This window comes from Puntigrus tetrazona, chromosome 21 (genome assembly GCF_018831695.1).
Source record: "Puntigrus tetrazona isolate hp1 chromosome 21, ASM1883169v1, whole genome shotgun sequence".
In the NCBI taxonomy this organism is placed as follows: Eukaryota; Metazoa; Chordata; class Actinopteri; order Cypriniformes; family Cyprinidae; genus Puntigrus; species Puntigrus tetrazona.
This window is the reverse complement of record NC_056719.1, coordinates 16,681,575-16,698,310: the sequence shown is the minus strand read 5'-3', so window position 1 is coordinate 16,698,310 and position 16,736 is coordinate 16,681,575. Positions and strand designations below refer to the sequence as shown.

Genomic DNA, 16,736 nt, shown 5'->3' with positions numbered 1-16,736 from the left:
CTCGTTGTGGTCGGAGATGATGAGGGATAGAGAAGAAGTAGAAATGGAATGCGAAAAGCGACTGAAGTGCAGAAGTAGTTCTGCTTCTGATTATGAAGAGGCCACTGAGCGAGAGCCATGCGTCAGAAGTGCAGCTTGACCTTGACAGCTGAAAACACAAACCCCTCTCGTTTTACATGCAAACCTCTCACTGGGAGACTTCTTGGAGAAAACATGCTCGTTTTAACTACGCATTGAAGCGCTTTGAAGAAACAAGCCGATTGCAGCGATAGTGTAGATTTTAATGTTGGTTTGTGCAGAGTGCGTCTGATAAGCAAAAGCGTACGGCTTTGTTGCGGCAATAAAAACGGATGTAATTGAATGTAAGACGATCTGTCGCTCGGTTTAATCTGAACCCAAACTAGCGTGGCTTTCCTCCGTGGAGCTGTTTAGCACGTGGTTGTCTAAACCTGCGGAATTTAAACACACTTGATTTTTAAATCAAGGAAATGTGGAAGATGTTTCAGAGCTACGGCATAAGAAGCATTTCCAACGAATGCGCTATTTTTCGATTTCTCTATATGTTTCTGTTTTCTACGTAAACGTTCTAGACGGTCATGTATGACTCGCACACGAGCGCTGCGGCTTTAAGAAAAACAAAAACAAAACAGAGGACCAATGAGAAGGCCCTGGAGGCGGGGCAAGGGTTGCTAGCTTTTGTTTACAGTAGCAAGTTGGCATGGCAACTGTTTAGGCATTCTGTACTGCGCTTTTTTTAAAAAACCATTCGTGAGCGTTTTTAAGATGTAAAAACTAATTTTTTGGCTGTGAATGGCTCCTTAATCGGTTTCAGAAATAATCTGGGTACTATATTTGTGTTGGCGTCAACCCACTGGTTTCCATGCAATTTAGCAAAAATTGACTACTACTGTAAAAACATCTACTGTAGCTCGTCAGAGACTAAAAAATACAAAATATGTTTTAATATCCATTTAGTTTGTATTTAGTTTTTTTTATCGTGGTAGGGGTCAATTTGACACCATGTTTACTCATTTATTTGTTTTTAAATTAGCTGAATAGACACAAAAATCTAATTGTATCTAATATTATTTGTACTTGGCAAATGAGCAGATTTTATTTATAATGTCTTGACTATACCAATGGGCTTCTGATTAATTTGCATGCACATTCATTGACAAATTCAAGAAGAAAAAAAATAGTTAAACCAGCGTGATTATCAAGCGAAGTCAAGCTGACCAGCAACGCAATAATGGTCTTTTCCGCACACAGTTTTATCAATGGCTTCAGAGAACTCGCACTGCAGCACACAAGTCATACAGACAATTTTTTTAATAATTCTTTCGTGTTGTTCGAAAGCCAGAAGGGGTTGGAGAGACACATTGTTACATTAAAACCGTTTTCTGTTTTGAGTCGAAAAACGATCCGTTAGCATTCAAATTATTTACACAGGGTCAAAGCAGAGCAATGCGTTACACGTTTTTAAAACCCACACATATATATCATTCATAAGAAACTAGAAAAACAAACATTTCTCATTTTGTACAGAATTTACAAAAGACTCATCACTTAAAGCAAAGGCAAAAAAAAAAATAGAAGCATGTCTACTTTACTGTTCCGGTTTCATTTTACGTTAAGTCATCTATTCTACTATTAAAATGAATCTAGTTTAAATCACATTCTGTACGCAAATATGCAAACGCAGTCGGAAAAGCTGGGTCAACATATTTGGACATGATGTGTTTTTGCGTTACTCTGGAGGTAACGAACATCGGTACTCGAGGAGGTGTGATAGAGTTATCTAGAAACAAAGGTTTTCAGGTAGCTAACTTTACAGAAAACATGTTAAATAGATAAAAGTTGATGTTATGTGTGGCCTTGATTTAGCAATATTTGCTTCACCAAAGCGACAGCCGGAGTGAACGAGAAAACCGCCCGTAGGCATTAATTCTTGACAATGCGATGCATATTTGCGCCAGAAATTGACAGAAAATTTTCATTAGGTGTCAAATCACGTTCATATACAACATGCGCATAGCAGATATTAGCTCGGAGCCGATCAAATGCAGTTTTGACGTAGTCTTATTTTCTTCAGTTTACGGCAAAGATAAAGTTGGATTTGGTGATGGAAGCTAGATCAGTGAAAAAAACCACACACACACACACACACACACACACACACACGCATCTCGGCTTCTTAGCCAAAGAATAAACACACCGTCCCGAACTTTCTGAAGAAAAAGAACACCGTTTCCATTTTCCACATGGCTCGAGACATTCCTCGTGGTCTTTTCGAGCACCTCAGTTCACCACGGCTTTCAGAAAAATAAATGGCTGGTGTGCCACTGGAATTTAGGTGAACAGATGTTCTTCTGGAACATGTTGTTTCGTGTATTCGGTTATCTTGCGTTTCAAACTGTCCTCTTTAAGCAACACTCTCTGCACGAATGTTAGTAAGGCTGTCTAACCTATGAGTAAGCTCTTTCTCGATTTCACTACCGCAGGTTAACAAACTACAGTCCAGGTTAAAGTTATTCTCGCGAATCCTCAAGGAAAACCCGTGTGTGTGTGCGCGCTTTTTTAGACCAGTTCCACTTTGGAGTTGGGATACACGGCCACCACGTCGTAGCCCTCGGGAGGCTGCACACGGGCCTTGGCGTGCGTCTCGCAATACAGATTCTCATCGATGAAGAAGTATCCTCTCTGCTTCAGATTCAGCCCACAGTCGTCACACATGAAGCAGTCGGGATGATAGAGCTTGTCTCTGGCCTTCACGATGGTTCCCCTGTGATGAGACAGGCCTTAAAGGTCACTTGTTATATTTGAATGCTCTGGGATTTTAAGAACAAATCGTACGAACACTTTCAAGTGTTTATACTTTATAAATGTCTCATTCCAACTGCAACACAATTTGTAGTATCCATGTATATATCGACTTTTTTAAAATACATTTTCAATGTAAAAAGGTTCTTTTTAAGAAATAAACGAATACAAAAAGTCAACGCTGTTCGATTTGATTGCTATAGTGACCTAATAAATACCCTGCATCCATTCAAGTAGTATTGAAGACTAAGAAACTAACAAAAAATTAATTATGCTTTGCGATTGTTACTGCTAAAATGTTTTTTTCTGAAATTATAATTGTTTTGGTTTAAACCATCAATTTTGATAATCAAAGATATTTTTTTCCCCAAAAACATTCATACAAAGTGCAAAAAATTAATCGCATTCAAAAAAGTGTTTTATTTGAATAATATGAGTGTGTACTGTGTATATTTATTAGGTATATATAAATACAAACACAAATTTTATGTTTATATTTTAAATGTATTTTTATATAATATAAAATCTAATAATGTAAACATATAAATATACACAAATATTTTCAAAATATATACATAATAAACATAGTATGCATATATTATGTAAATAAATTTTTGGATGCAATAAATCACAATTTTTCACAGCACTAGCTACCATATAAAAGTAGAGTGTTCATTATTATTATTATTATTATTTCCATATTTTTCAATGATTTTAGTTGACTTAGTTTAAGCTTGTTCAAAGCCGTCTTTATTTATACTGTGATTTTGTTTTAAAATATACATCAACAACAATTTTAAGAGCAGGATTATAGCCAGACGTAACGGAGTAAACGAGAAATTCCTGGCTAATCTGACGCAAACCCAGACATAAAACAGAAACAGAAAGCTACTGTTCTGGACAAATGTCTGTTATGTGAACCTGGCGGCTGATTGAATCCATATCACTGACCCAGCTAACTGTCAAAGTATAAGGTTCTCCTGCATGCTACCAACAAAACATGGCCTTTAGTAATGTTATAAAAACATCAGCACAAAAATATTTATACGTCATTTATTGAACGTTTCTGAAACGTTAGCTCTTCTACATTCACTGTAAACCGGGGCTTACTGCTTTTATAAAACGGTTATTCCACGTACATAGTAAGGCTTCACAAAATAAAACAGATAAAGTGTAATGATATTAATAAAAACATTATTCCTCCGCTAAACAATATAGTCCCTTAGAAACGGTAGTGGTTGCAGACAACAACGCAACACGCGGACAACAAAAGTGTACGTTTGTAGAGTATTTTACAACAGCTTCGAGCACAGCTCAGCCAATCAGAATCAAGGACCAGAACTATCTGTTTTATAATAAAATGTTTAGAGAACATTCAAAGGTAACGTTGGAAATAATTAAATGTAATGTTCTCTTAGCGTTAAGCTGACATGTTTCGTAAACGTTTTCAAAACTGGACACGTATGTTTTTGTTTCTGTCAACTGGGAATCCACTTCCTTTTATTAATCTCGATGATCATATCCATATTTGGAGGCTATACCATCCTTCAAGAGCACTTACAATGGACACTTTGTTTCGCTCTTCTGTGGAACTTCCTTATCATATGACCTCACCGTTTACTCATGTTTAGTGGAAACTGTGGGAAAGTGCCAACAGCGGTAGAGCGACTTACAGTAATATCTGGATCACCTGTGCTGTGGAGGAACACATGCTGCAACAGGTCCGGCTTCATTAACAATTACATACTCAATGAACGTGCCACTATTGTTAAGTCTTTTAATGTCGGCAAGTTATGAAGATATGTTGCTATTTATATAAAGCTGGTGTCTGTAATTTGTTGGGGTTAAAAACAAGTACAAGTACATAACTAGCCAGCGTTCAAAAGTGCTATTGCCTTACTTTATCCCATTCGTAACGGTAAACTTATAATAATGTTTTCTAATTTGAGTGACACCGGTAGGTTATTGCGGGAAATTTGAGCGTGTTCGTCGTTAAGTCACAAAGAAGTTGTCCCAGGCACTAGGCTATAGCATGTGAGGATCCTGCAGGAAGCACATTGTTTAATTATGGCCTATTCTCCCAGCAGCTGGAATGATTAAATGTCCAAAAATACTTCCGATGGCGGACTGTAATCCAGAAAGGATTATATGAAACACACGTGAATGAAATTAAATTACATTCCAGTTTACAGCTGATTACAGACAGCCTGGGATTAGGCAAGATTTGTATTTTAAAGACAACCAGTACGAAGGAAGCATAGTTTGCTTTTTGGGCTTAATACGAACTTTAAATAGTATGACAATTAGAGATTAAAGTGTACATAAACGAAAATCTTAACGCTAATACACACTATACTCACAGTCGTGCAATGCTGATGTTGTTAACATGAATAATTTGAAAAAGTATAACAATAATAATCATTTGCAGGGTTTGATGTGATATGAGCTGAACGATTGTTAGATTTAATCACCATTGGTAGCGTGATTTACTGTAATGTTTTTTTTTCTTCAGTTGGTCAGAACAAACATGGCAGACTTGTTACTTCAGATGACAATATACGGTGAAAATTCTTATTAGGCTCATAAAGACCAACAGCTACACATTCATCTCAAAACCTTAAAATCATCCGCGCAATTCCAGATTTTCAAACAGAGATAACAAAGAGGCAAAACTTTAGCTTTATTTAGGCTCATATAGACTGAATTGACCTTTCCCCTAGAGTTAAACAGTTGAATTTTTTAATCCATTTAGCTGATCTCTAGTTCTAGCGGTAGCACTTTTAGCTGTAGCTTAGAATAGATCATTGAATCTGATCAGACCATTACGCCAGAATGAGAGTATAGTTCCCATAACCATATCGGCAACTTTTTACTTTCCGACGGTGTTAGTATGAGATTTAACTGCAGAAGAGTCTTTAACTTTAATTATCAAATTATCAAAATTATCATAATTATCAAAACTATCAAAACTCTTTGATCTAGTGATCTAATCAGATTCAATGATCTATGCCAAGCTACAGCTAAACGTGCTATCGCCAGAATGGCTTCAAAAACGGTAAAACTCAACTGTTTAACTCTAGGGGAGTTGGAAAATGAGCCTACTTTTGAAAAAAAGTTGAGTTTTCCTCCAAACAAACAGATGAGAAACAGAACATCACACTTACACAATGCCGTTTGCACAGCGTGTGCACTGAGGCAGCTTCTGCAAGCCGGGGATGGGCGCCAGAGGAGCTGTAATGGGGCTGCCCAGCTTTGGCACGGGGGATTTGACAGGGGAACGCAAGCCTCTGACCCCATGTCTGTCCACGGGTGAGACCCCTGCAAGGGAAATAAACTCAAAGTCAAGTGCACAGAAACTCATATTCTCAAATCTCAGTACAGTAAGTTTCTACTAAGAAAGGATGTGAGAATGGAACAAGCCGTTTGTTGTAGTTCTTGGCTCACCCAACTTGATCCTGGAGGGCCGGCGTCCTGCAGAGTTTAGCTGCAACTTGCTTCAACACACCTGCCTGTTAACCTAGTAAGACCTTGACTAGCTGGTTCAGGTGTGTTTAATTAGGGTTGGAGCTAAACTCTGCAGGACACCGGCCCTTCAGGACCTCGTCTGGTGACCCCTGGTTTAATGTTTTCTGTTTTGAGTGGACTTTGTAACTTTGCAGATCTTTATTCTCAAACAGCAACATCGCGAACGAAGGCTGAAAAAGTGAAAAAGCATGAAAGGACCCCTTTAAAGAAGTCACAAATGTTTGAATTTAAAATTCACATGATAATTCAAACACTCAAACTAAATTTTGTTTCCTCATTTACTTTTTTGTAGGGATTAAACAATAAGGCATTACTTTTAAAATGACTTTTCCCAATACTATCCCCAATTATGCCGTTAATTCTATTAATTCACGTAAAGATTTGCTCGTTGCATAATATTCTTGAACGGTTCTCATTTCTGTGTGAACTGTTGCTTTAAAAAGTGAGAAATAACTCAAAATGTGCGCCCAGCAGCTGTCCCTGGAACAAGAGAAGGCCGGAAATGAATGTCCTTCACACTTCAGTCCCAGCTCAGATGCTATTCTCCATGCAGACGTAGCTGAAAATCGCGGGTGTGTGTTAGCTTAAGGGCATGGCTGGGCTCGAGCCATATGGCCGGGAATGGAGCACAGCTGCCAAGGCCTCCTCCTATCTTCTCTGTTTCAAGCTGAGCCTAAAACCAGGGCCATGAGCTCAGTGGAGAAAACCACCCTGCTGCTGGACGAGGAAACATCCGAGAAAAATCTGACGGATAAATGTTAGAATGGTGCCCGCCTCCGTCATCTGACTGTTTCTGTGCCAAAGCGAGATCATTAACTCTGTGTTATTCCCAGTGGCTGCTGGGACAGGTTACAGCTCCGAACCTGTCAACGAATACCACTAATTACACACTTAAACACTTGATCTCTGAGCCCTGTGGCTCCATCGGGCTTTAATTCAGTGTGCGAGAGAGAACGCAAAGTTTAAGTATAGCGAGTCTAGAGCCTCTCTACGGATCAGCCTTAGACAAAACATATTTCTGGTATTATGTGACATAAGAACAAAATTTTTTAGCCTGCAAATGACTACGGAGTGAACTGACACCAAAAATTCAGTATATATTTTTAAATAGCATGACAATTATAAAATAGTGTAGAGTTTAACAAGCAAATAGCAAGTGCTGTGATAAAACACTGGGTAACACTTTGTATTATCAGCACCTTAAAATAGAGTAATTGTAGAGCAATAGAGCAGTTGTACATACATAAAACAAAACGTTTTGGAACAGTTTGTAATTATTTATTTAATAGGCTGCTACTGTTACACATTTGTTACAGACCCAGTCTGTTACAGCATCTTATGTAACCGAAAGACTGTAACATATTTGCTTAAATACATGTAATACCTTTCTAATTACATTACAATTACAGAATATTACACAGGCATAAGCTACTTAAAAGTGTATCAATATTGTACTTAAGTATAAGTAGCTGTGTAACAGACTCTGTATGTTACATATGTGTAACAGTAGCTGCCTGTTACATCTACATAATTAATGATACATAAAAAAACTGTAAGTACAGGCTGTTCCATAATTTAGTTACACAATAAGTACATTTTATTTACTAATAAGTACCTAATTAGGTAATTATTTTGTATTATGACATCTTAAAATAAAGTGTTACCAAACGCTGCATGTTATTTTTCCTTTGACACATACTGATGTGAAAAGTTCGTGTAAATTCACTGCATAGAGTTGCATTTCGCTAATTTCATTAATTATTGTGTAAATACAGTATCTGTAGGGGCCGTTCACACAGAACAATGCGCTACTTTTCTATCTAAACTCGGTAGACTGACATGTGTGACTGCTGCGCTCCAGTTTCATATCTTTTGCAATATATTAAGTTTAACTTTTATACACAGTGCTGCACATCAGTGTCAATTTCAAAAATGTGGGCCAATCAGAAAAGCCCGAAGGCGGAGGCATTGCAAGCTTTTGTTTACAGTAGCAAGTTGACATGGCAACCGTTTTATTTGTCGGCAACATGGCGTCAATTATGTATCGGTAAGTTATGTATCAGTAAAACAAAACTTGTTACTGGATTGTTATATATTTCAAAAGACATTTTCCTTAGGCAGAGGCAATGTAGCTATTTTTGTTACTAAACTTTTTAAAAAGAGTAACTTCACTGTAAACTGTAGCTTTTTAAAATACCAGTGACTCAAAACCAGCCTTTGTTCAATCTCAGCGTTCCAAAGTCCTGGTCCACATGTATATTAAACATTAAGAGCCATATTTACTAAACAGAATAAATTAGCATGAGACAGCAATCACATTATAACACAGAAGGGAGTGGAAAGTTCTGCGGCTGATTTACTGACAATGCATTAGCCATTATTTTGAAATGACCTAGTTGCATCTGTGTTCATTTGAGCAATCTACCAAGACCAGCACAAACAAGCATATCCAATGACAATCAGGTGCATGTGATCTACTATTAACAACAAAGGCAAAAAATGGTAAAGACAAAGCTTAACAGTAGACTGACTACTACTAATAAGATTGCACTTAATTCCTGTCCTCTTCACAAATGCTGTGTCTCAAATGGAAACTCCTACAAATGCGTGTGCAACAAGACTAATCATCGCTAATGTCTTTATTAAATTTTGAAGCCCAAAGAAGTCATGTGCTGGTGCAAAGTGCTAGTAAATCTGGACACAAATGTTACAACTGTGAGTCATGCAAGACACCATTTTCACTTTTACTATGAAAGTGAAATCTGAGATTTCACCCATAAATGGCCTATACTTTGGAGTGATGTTTGGACTTAAAAGTTTTCAGTTTACTATGATCCTAATAAGTTGCAAAAACCTTAAAATTCTAGTATTAGAAAGTGCAAATATTAATTCACGTCAAAAGTACAACTTATATAATATTGCCGGTAAATGACAATTTCAACATACACTTTGAGAGAGAAATCAAAGGGTAAAACTGACCCCCATCCTCAGCTTCCAGGATTCCCTGCAGGTATTTGAAGGAGCCAGATTGTTTGGGAGCTGACACAGGTTCCTCGTAGTCCTGAAGCATCCTGTAGACGTCTGACTGTGTGTCGAAACCGTTGCGGTTGCCTGATGAATTTACTGGCAGTTCGGGGCTGAGAGAAAAACACATCCAGATCTCTTTCTCTTCCAGAAACATCTGCTATTGCCATATGAGCTAAACACTTTCTCGGTGCATCAAGCTATTTATAAAAGCTGAAGGAATGGAGGTCAGTGTAATTGGTTTAAAAATTCTCAACACATTATCTAAAAAATGTTGCACACTGTATTGAACTCGCAATTGTTAAAGTTGGAAATCATATTTAGCACAATATCATCATTTTGTGAAAATAGAAGTGACTTTAAAACTTTTGGATGTTAGGAGTTATTTTTGGCATGGGGAAATATTTCTGGTATCCAGTTCCAGTTGTTAGAGCTTTTGAAATATTACTTTTAAATATTAAAACAGTGCACAAGTACACATACATATATTATGTAAACAAAAACGTATTTTGAATGTGATTAATGATGACTAATCATTTGAAAAAGTAACTTTACTGATGTTACTCCAAGAAATTACATGCTTTATAATAACAGCACAACAATAAATGATGAATTAATCCATTATCAGCAGATCTGATACATTTTAGTTCGTCTTAATGAACTGATGCAATAGAAACGCTTCAAGTGCTTGATCTTGAGCAGAGCATGTTTCTAGAACTCATTATCATTTTAACAAGTTTAACAAGAATTACCCTAATAATAAAGAATGAGTACGCACTAAGACCTCTGAAGGTGCTGAGGTTTTTTTCCCAAGTAGTTTCCAAGACTTTCCATGAGAGTGATCAGTGTTATGACAACTTCTACCTTAAGTACAGCAAGAATTCATAAACGATGTATTTGTCATCTTCAAAGTAAACAGCGGGATTCTCTATCACCCTCATCTAACGTACAGATACTCCAGCGTTTCTGAAAACTCGAGGGTGTTTCGCAAATATCAGTGCAGCAGATGTTCCCTAAAGCCTCTTCACTCACTATCCAGTTCTAACACGAACTGGCTTTTTCATAACAATAGCTGTAATATCTATCAGTCTGAAGTGTTTATTGTTGTGTAGTGCTCTGAGCGAAGACAGGACCTGCGCTGTAGATTTCCAACATGGGAAAGATGCTCGGAATCGCTTCCTTGATAAATCACAGCCTTGTGAGGATCATAAATAACAGTTTCTGGCCGTTGCGAGAGCGGTGTGGTTTGTGCTGGTTAGAAGTTAGAGATGTACAGTTAATGCGAAATCAGATCTGACCTGGTTCACCCTGCGTGCTTTGTCTAATCGTTGTGTGAAAAGGCTCACCTTTGAGGGGAGCCCAGGCTGAGGCCTGCCATCTGCTTCGGTAGAGCCCCGTTCCCGTTATTGTGCGCATACAGGCCTGCTGGATTGTTGTACGTAGGTCTGGAGCTGCCGTTATTGTAGGGCACGGCGCCTGTGATGGGACTCTTGGGGGACGGACTCTTCGGAGTGGGGCTATACCCGCTGCTGATTGGTCGAAAGGTCTGTGAAAAATTGTTAAAATACCAAAGAAAGTGATCCACTGTTTTACTAAATCCTTTGTACTGTAGAAATGCAATAAAGCACCCAGAGCTGGTTGAAAGTTACAATTCAAATCAGTTGAGATGTTAAGGTGATCTATTATGGATTTGATGATGGAAATGAGCTTTAATGCAGTGTGTAACACAGTGATTTAAAACATCCGGTGTAGTTTTGAATCTGAAAGTGCGCCGTGTATAAAGCTACTGTGTTGCAAAAGAGAGAGCTGGCTCTGAATCGTTCAAATGAGTCGTTTTTTTAAACGAGTCCTCAAAATCAAACATTAGCATATTGCCTGCCCACTTGAAATGAACATGGCACAAACGACAAATGCTGCTTTTATTATGAATGGAAATTAAATCGACCAATCACTGCAGAAAAATGAATCGTTGAACGAATCGTTTTGGAGTCATTGAGCAAATAGGGTAAAAACAAATGCATGATATAAGACAATTAAAGTGTTTTTTTGCATGCAGGTCAAACTGTTGTAGGGGACTCCCAAAACCAAAATATGAACTTTTCATAACTCATAATAAAGGCACTTTAAACGAATCGCGATACTGCTGGGTGTGAGAGTTTATATGAGAGTACTGGCTTTCTTCAGAAGAGTTTAGATGGTATTTTTTTTCCTGCAAATGATTGAATTCGCTCGCAAAGAGTGAATTTCAGCCTGTGAGCTTTTATGTGGCATAATTTCTCATTTTAAACAAAAAAGAAAATAAAAATAAATCCAAGCTTGAAGTTTCACAGAAAAATGTGCAATATTTTGACACTTTTTCATTCAGAATTTGTCTTACATTTTGGTTAAACAAATCATGATAAAAATCCTACGGGGAATCTAGCATTTGAATCGTATTTCAGTGAGTTGAGTGACTCGTAACATCCCTACCGAACTGTGTACGAGTGCAGCTCGATCCGGGACTGGAACAGTAAAACAGCCATTGACAAGTTTACAGATCTGACATGCTCCCAATAAACAGCTTACTTACAAATATGTAAATATTGACCGATGCACACAAATGACCTCTGGTCAACTCAACGCTTAAGTACAAACCATAGCAGACATTTATGACATCAGCAATGATTTAATTATAACTGTGTAATTGTTTGCAGACGTGGTAAACAGTTCGTCTGAAGTAGCATTTTTGAAGACTAATTCTGAGAAAAGAAGAAACTCTGTCAGATTCAAAACTCTGCATGCCAGCAATACCAGGCCGGTTAATCTATGTCAAGCTCAAACAAATATTAAGAAATTCTGAAGGAATGGTAGCCAGTTTTATCTACATTTTGCAAACATGCAAACATACAGACTTTTGCATATATATATATATATATATATATATATATATATATATATATATATATATATATTCCAAATAAATCCAGCATATAATTGCATATATACATTTTTTTAAACAATATTTACAATAGTACCGTTTTACTCTATTTTTGGTCAAATAAATGCATAAAAAATATGAGAATCAATTTCATAATGCATGGCTTATCTTGCTGCATTTTACAAAAAAATAACAGTATCTGGGTTTGGAAGGACATGAAGGTGAATAAATAATGACCGAATTCTCATTTTTGGCTCAATAAACGTTCACGGGAGCCTAAGAAGCGCTGGGTCTTTCAGCTCCACAGCGGGGGGCGGAAAGATTCGTCTGCAAACCGCATTTTCATCTCTTTCAGGAAGAGGCTCTGTTTTCTGTTGACGATGAAAAGATCTCACATCCCTCTGTATTACGGCACGAAATGTTCCAAGGGCAACAAGTCAGTATGAAAATTGCATTTCTCATTTTGAGTGGACGGGAGCCAGCTGTGCTCAGCTGCTCACTTAAAACAATGACCGAGACTATTTCTGCACGAATGAATGCTTTAATAGGTTCGTGTGTGTTTTATCATGCTATCCGTTCCCTTGAGAGCCACTTATAATGTGAAAAACAGAATTCTTTGCCGCTGTATCTTTGTAAATAGCCTCACTATATACTACAGAGTACTGTACGTGAAGTGCGGTTTATCTCCAACATCCCAATACAGCTTCTGTGCAATAATTCACGGCAGGTCCACAAAACAATCCGATATAGCACTCGAATGTAAAGATCAGACTCAGGGATAAGAATACACTTGCACTTTAAGTTAACGTCAGATCCAGAAGTTCAGGATGAGATGTTTTGCATGTTCTTCTTAATAAATGTTTGTGTCTTGCTCTTATTGAGGAGTATGTCGTCATAGTACACTTTTATCATAGAAGACCATTAAAAACTGGGCTTGGAAATATATCTGCGGTAGATATGAGTAACACGAGGATGAGGTAAGATCCTGACACTCGTGGAACGCTAGATATCCTCAAATCAACTTGAAATATGATAAAGCTGCATCCAAACCATTTCATTATGGAATTCATATCACATAAAAATATTTCTTTAGTAAATATATAAGCGAAATAGAAAGTTTTCAACCACGTACCAAATTTCTAAATGTATTTTATGGGCAATAAAATACAAGTATACTTTAACAAATATGGAAATATATTTTGGTAATAGGGTATAATATATTTGTAAATGGTATTAAAAATATATTTATAATTGTAAACTAAAAATATATATATATATTGGAAGAAAGTATATTTTAGCATGTGTATGGAATCTTTGACAATCTTGGACAAGCATGAAGGCAATATGGATAGACCCTTACAAAAAAATAACATTTCACAAAGCAGTTTGAATTAGATTCGATGTCACAAACGTACAGACTGCGCTCTTGAAACGGGCAAGATTGGCCCGAACAGCAGATCATTTAACGTCATATTTCTACATTTGGTGTTTTATAATTTGATAATGTTTGCTTTACAGTATGATACAGCCGCTAACTGATTCACACTGAAGTGAAAAGAAATATGACGGCTATCCAAAACAATTACGACTTAAACCGATGCAGATCTGTTCTGACTTTTACTGGGAAGGAAACGGAGGCTGAAGACCTCTGGGAACATAAATTGAACAAGACCAACAAACAGACTGCTAGTCCTGCTATAGATAATGTTTACGGCCCTGCTGAGGAAGCGGCATCCAGAGGCGTTTCTATAGAAAATGTTTGGCAGAAATCATCTTGTCCCTAAAAGCCAGCCGTTAAGGACCTCTGTGTTGATGCATGCTCCTTTACTTCACATGTCTGCCACAAAAGGGTGTAACTGCAATAAAACGGCAGATTTACTAGTCTGCACATCTGGTGTGTAGCTTATAAAAGTGCCAGTTTTGTAGTAACACTGAAAACCATTCATTTGTACCTCTGTACCTTTTTAACCATAAATTTCCGATATATAAGCTTACATTTTTGTTATTTAATAAATCTGGATAAGGCTTTTGTCTCATTAAATTGATTTATTTAACCTTTTCTGCGGTGCGGCGACTGCAGAGGAGCCTGCGTTTATCACCGGGTCGGAGGAAATATTACATGACAACCTTTTCAGACGACTGGTTTAAAAACAGAGATAACGGCTCATGAAAAAGGTTTACAAATTAAAAATAGAGAAATAAGAATATATGCATGTATAGATAGATAGATATATAGATATGCAATGCAAATAAGTTAATCCATCAGAGCCTTACAGAGAGAATTATGTATAATATAATGTATAATATTTATTGCTCGTGTTAATTTTTAAAGTTAACGTGCAACTTTTGATTTTAATAATGTATTAAAACATGTTGAGATTAATAAATGCTTCAGACGTACTTTGTTACTTAAACTACTTGTTACTAAACCGTCAGCAGGATTTGTGGTAATGTATTTATGCAACTACGACATAATTACAGAAAATATTGAGCTTAGAAATAAGTGGCATTGCATTATAAAAAAAATGCCAAATGAAATTTTTCTTGTTTTTCTTTTGAAAGAAACACGACATGGTTTCAAATAGACAGAAATGACTTCGCTAAAGTAGACTTTGCAGGGTAAAGCTAGTTTCTTTATAATCGTCAGTGAAGACCCAGCAGAAAGACCAGGGAATTATTTATGAGGAGTTTTTGCGTCTGCTCATAAATCCCGACCGTCATCAGGTTTCACTGACCTGTTTTACAATGCTATCCCAGCATGCCCTTTGGTTCCGGGTGACTGCCCACGGAGTCAGAACATTCAGGATCATCTAAAGCACCCTGCTACTGCCACAAACTGCTAGTGATGAGCTGAATAAATCTAAACGAACCACAAGCCCACTTTTATTAATTAAGGCTTGCGGTGGGGAAGTGACCCTGATTTATGGAGGTTGATATCGACTTGAGAACCACAAGAGAGATATAGAAGTTCAAGGGAGGACCTGATTGAAACCATATGGCTTCTGTTGACAGATCAAAAAAAAAAACACACTCCCAGCATAACATAACCTCACCACCTCACCAACGCATAACACAGAGCAAACAACTAAAGATACATAAAAAAAATAAATTTAATGTAAATAATAGGTTACAGTACACAAAATGCATATTGTGGCGTATATATTATATATATATATATATATATATATATATATATATATATATATATATATATATATGTGTGTGTGTGTGTGTGTGTGTATGTACATACACTACATCATTTATTTCTGTGATTAAAAAAATAGGTGTGATTAATGTTCATAACTGTAATATTATTGTCACCTATCAGGTATCATTGGTAGTAAATGATGGTTCTTATTATTAATATGTGGATACCATAATACATTACCAATTAAAGATTTGGAGTAAGTTTAAAAAAAGAAGAAAGAAATTAATTCTTTTATTCAAGAATGCAGTAAATTAACCGGAACTGGCATATACTGACATTATAATGTCAAAAGATTTGAAACGTATTCCTAAATTATCCTTTAAAGTATCAAAAACGGTTTCCATTACTGATAATAAAAAACATCATTAACATTTGAGCACCAAATTAATATACAGTATGAAAATGATCAAACTGTAATAACATTTTACAAACATAAATGCATTCTTGATGATCATAAGAGACTTTATTTAAACTTGAAATTGAGATCTTTACAAGCGGAATAAATAATCTTTCCGTTGATTTATGGTTTGTCAGAATCTAGCAGTATTTGGCTGAGATATAGCTATTTGAGAATCTAGAATCTGAGGGTGCAAAAAAATGTAAATACTGAGAAAATCGCCTTTAAAGTTGTCCAAACGAAGTTCTATGCAATACATATTACTAATCAATAATTATGTTTTGATTTTATTGACTGTAGGAAGTTTACAAAATATCTTCATGGAACATGATCTTCACATAATACCCTAATGATTTTTGGCATAATAGGAAAATTGATTTTGACCCATAAAAATGGACTATAAAGAGGGCCTTAAAAGCCTGAAGGATCACGGGCACTGGGCAATTTTGTTCCATTCATAAAAGAAATTTTGTCTCATTTTACAACTCTGAGGTAACAAGAATTCCGAGCAATGAAACAATACCTCAGTTATGCTCTGACCTACACAGTCTGGGTTAAAATACAGCCTCTGAAAAATTCTTTGGCTCTACCACATGCTTGGCTGCGTCTACTTCCATTGGAAATGACGTGACTTGTTCTATCGCTATTCTTATAGACTTTCAACATTCATACTTTCCAGTGGCCATGGCAAAGCCGCAATGACTTACATCTCAGCATGAGGCACACATCTGCTCTGGAAATCACTGAAACACACTTTATAGACGTTATGACATACAGCCACCAAATGTGAATGTGATTTTACTGAAGATTTGTGCAATGCCCAACCAATTCCTACATCAGGGCCA

At 36.7% G+C, this 16,736-nt stretch overlaps 1 protein-coding gene across 2 annotated transcripts in view; it reads right to left on the bottom strand.

The window, feature by feature from the left end:
- Positions 1-1,630: 1,630 nt before the first annotated feature.
- pdlim4 (PDZ and LIM domain 4) overlaps positions 1,631-16,736 on the bottom strand; it is a 43,797-nt gene continuing 28,691 nt past the window's right edge. For both annotated transcript variants that reach the window (XM_043221881.1, XM_043221880.1), the window contains exons 4-7: positions 10,716-10,915; positions 9,325-9,482; positions 5,985-6,138; positions 1,631-2,782 (exon numbers count right to left, since the gene is read on the bottom strand). In XM_043221881.1, coding sequence (XP_043077816.1) covers positions 2,578-2,782; positions 5,985-6,138; positions 9,325-9,482; positions 10,716-10,915 — 717 coding nt within the window. In that variant the 3' untranslated portion in view covers positions 1,631-2,577. The remainder of the gene's footprint in view (positions 2,783-5,984; positions 6,139-9,324; positions 9,483-10,715; positions 10,916-16,736) is intronic.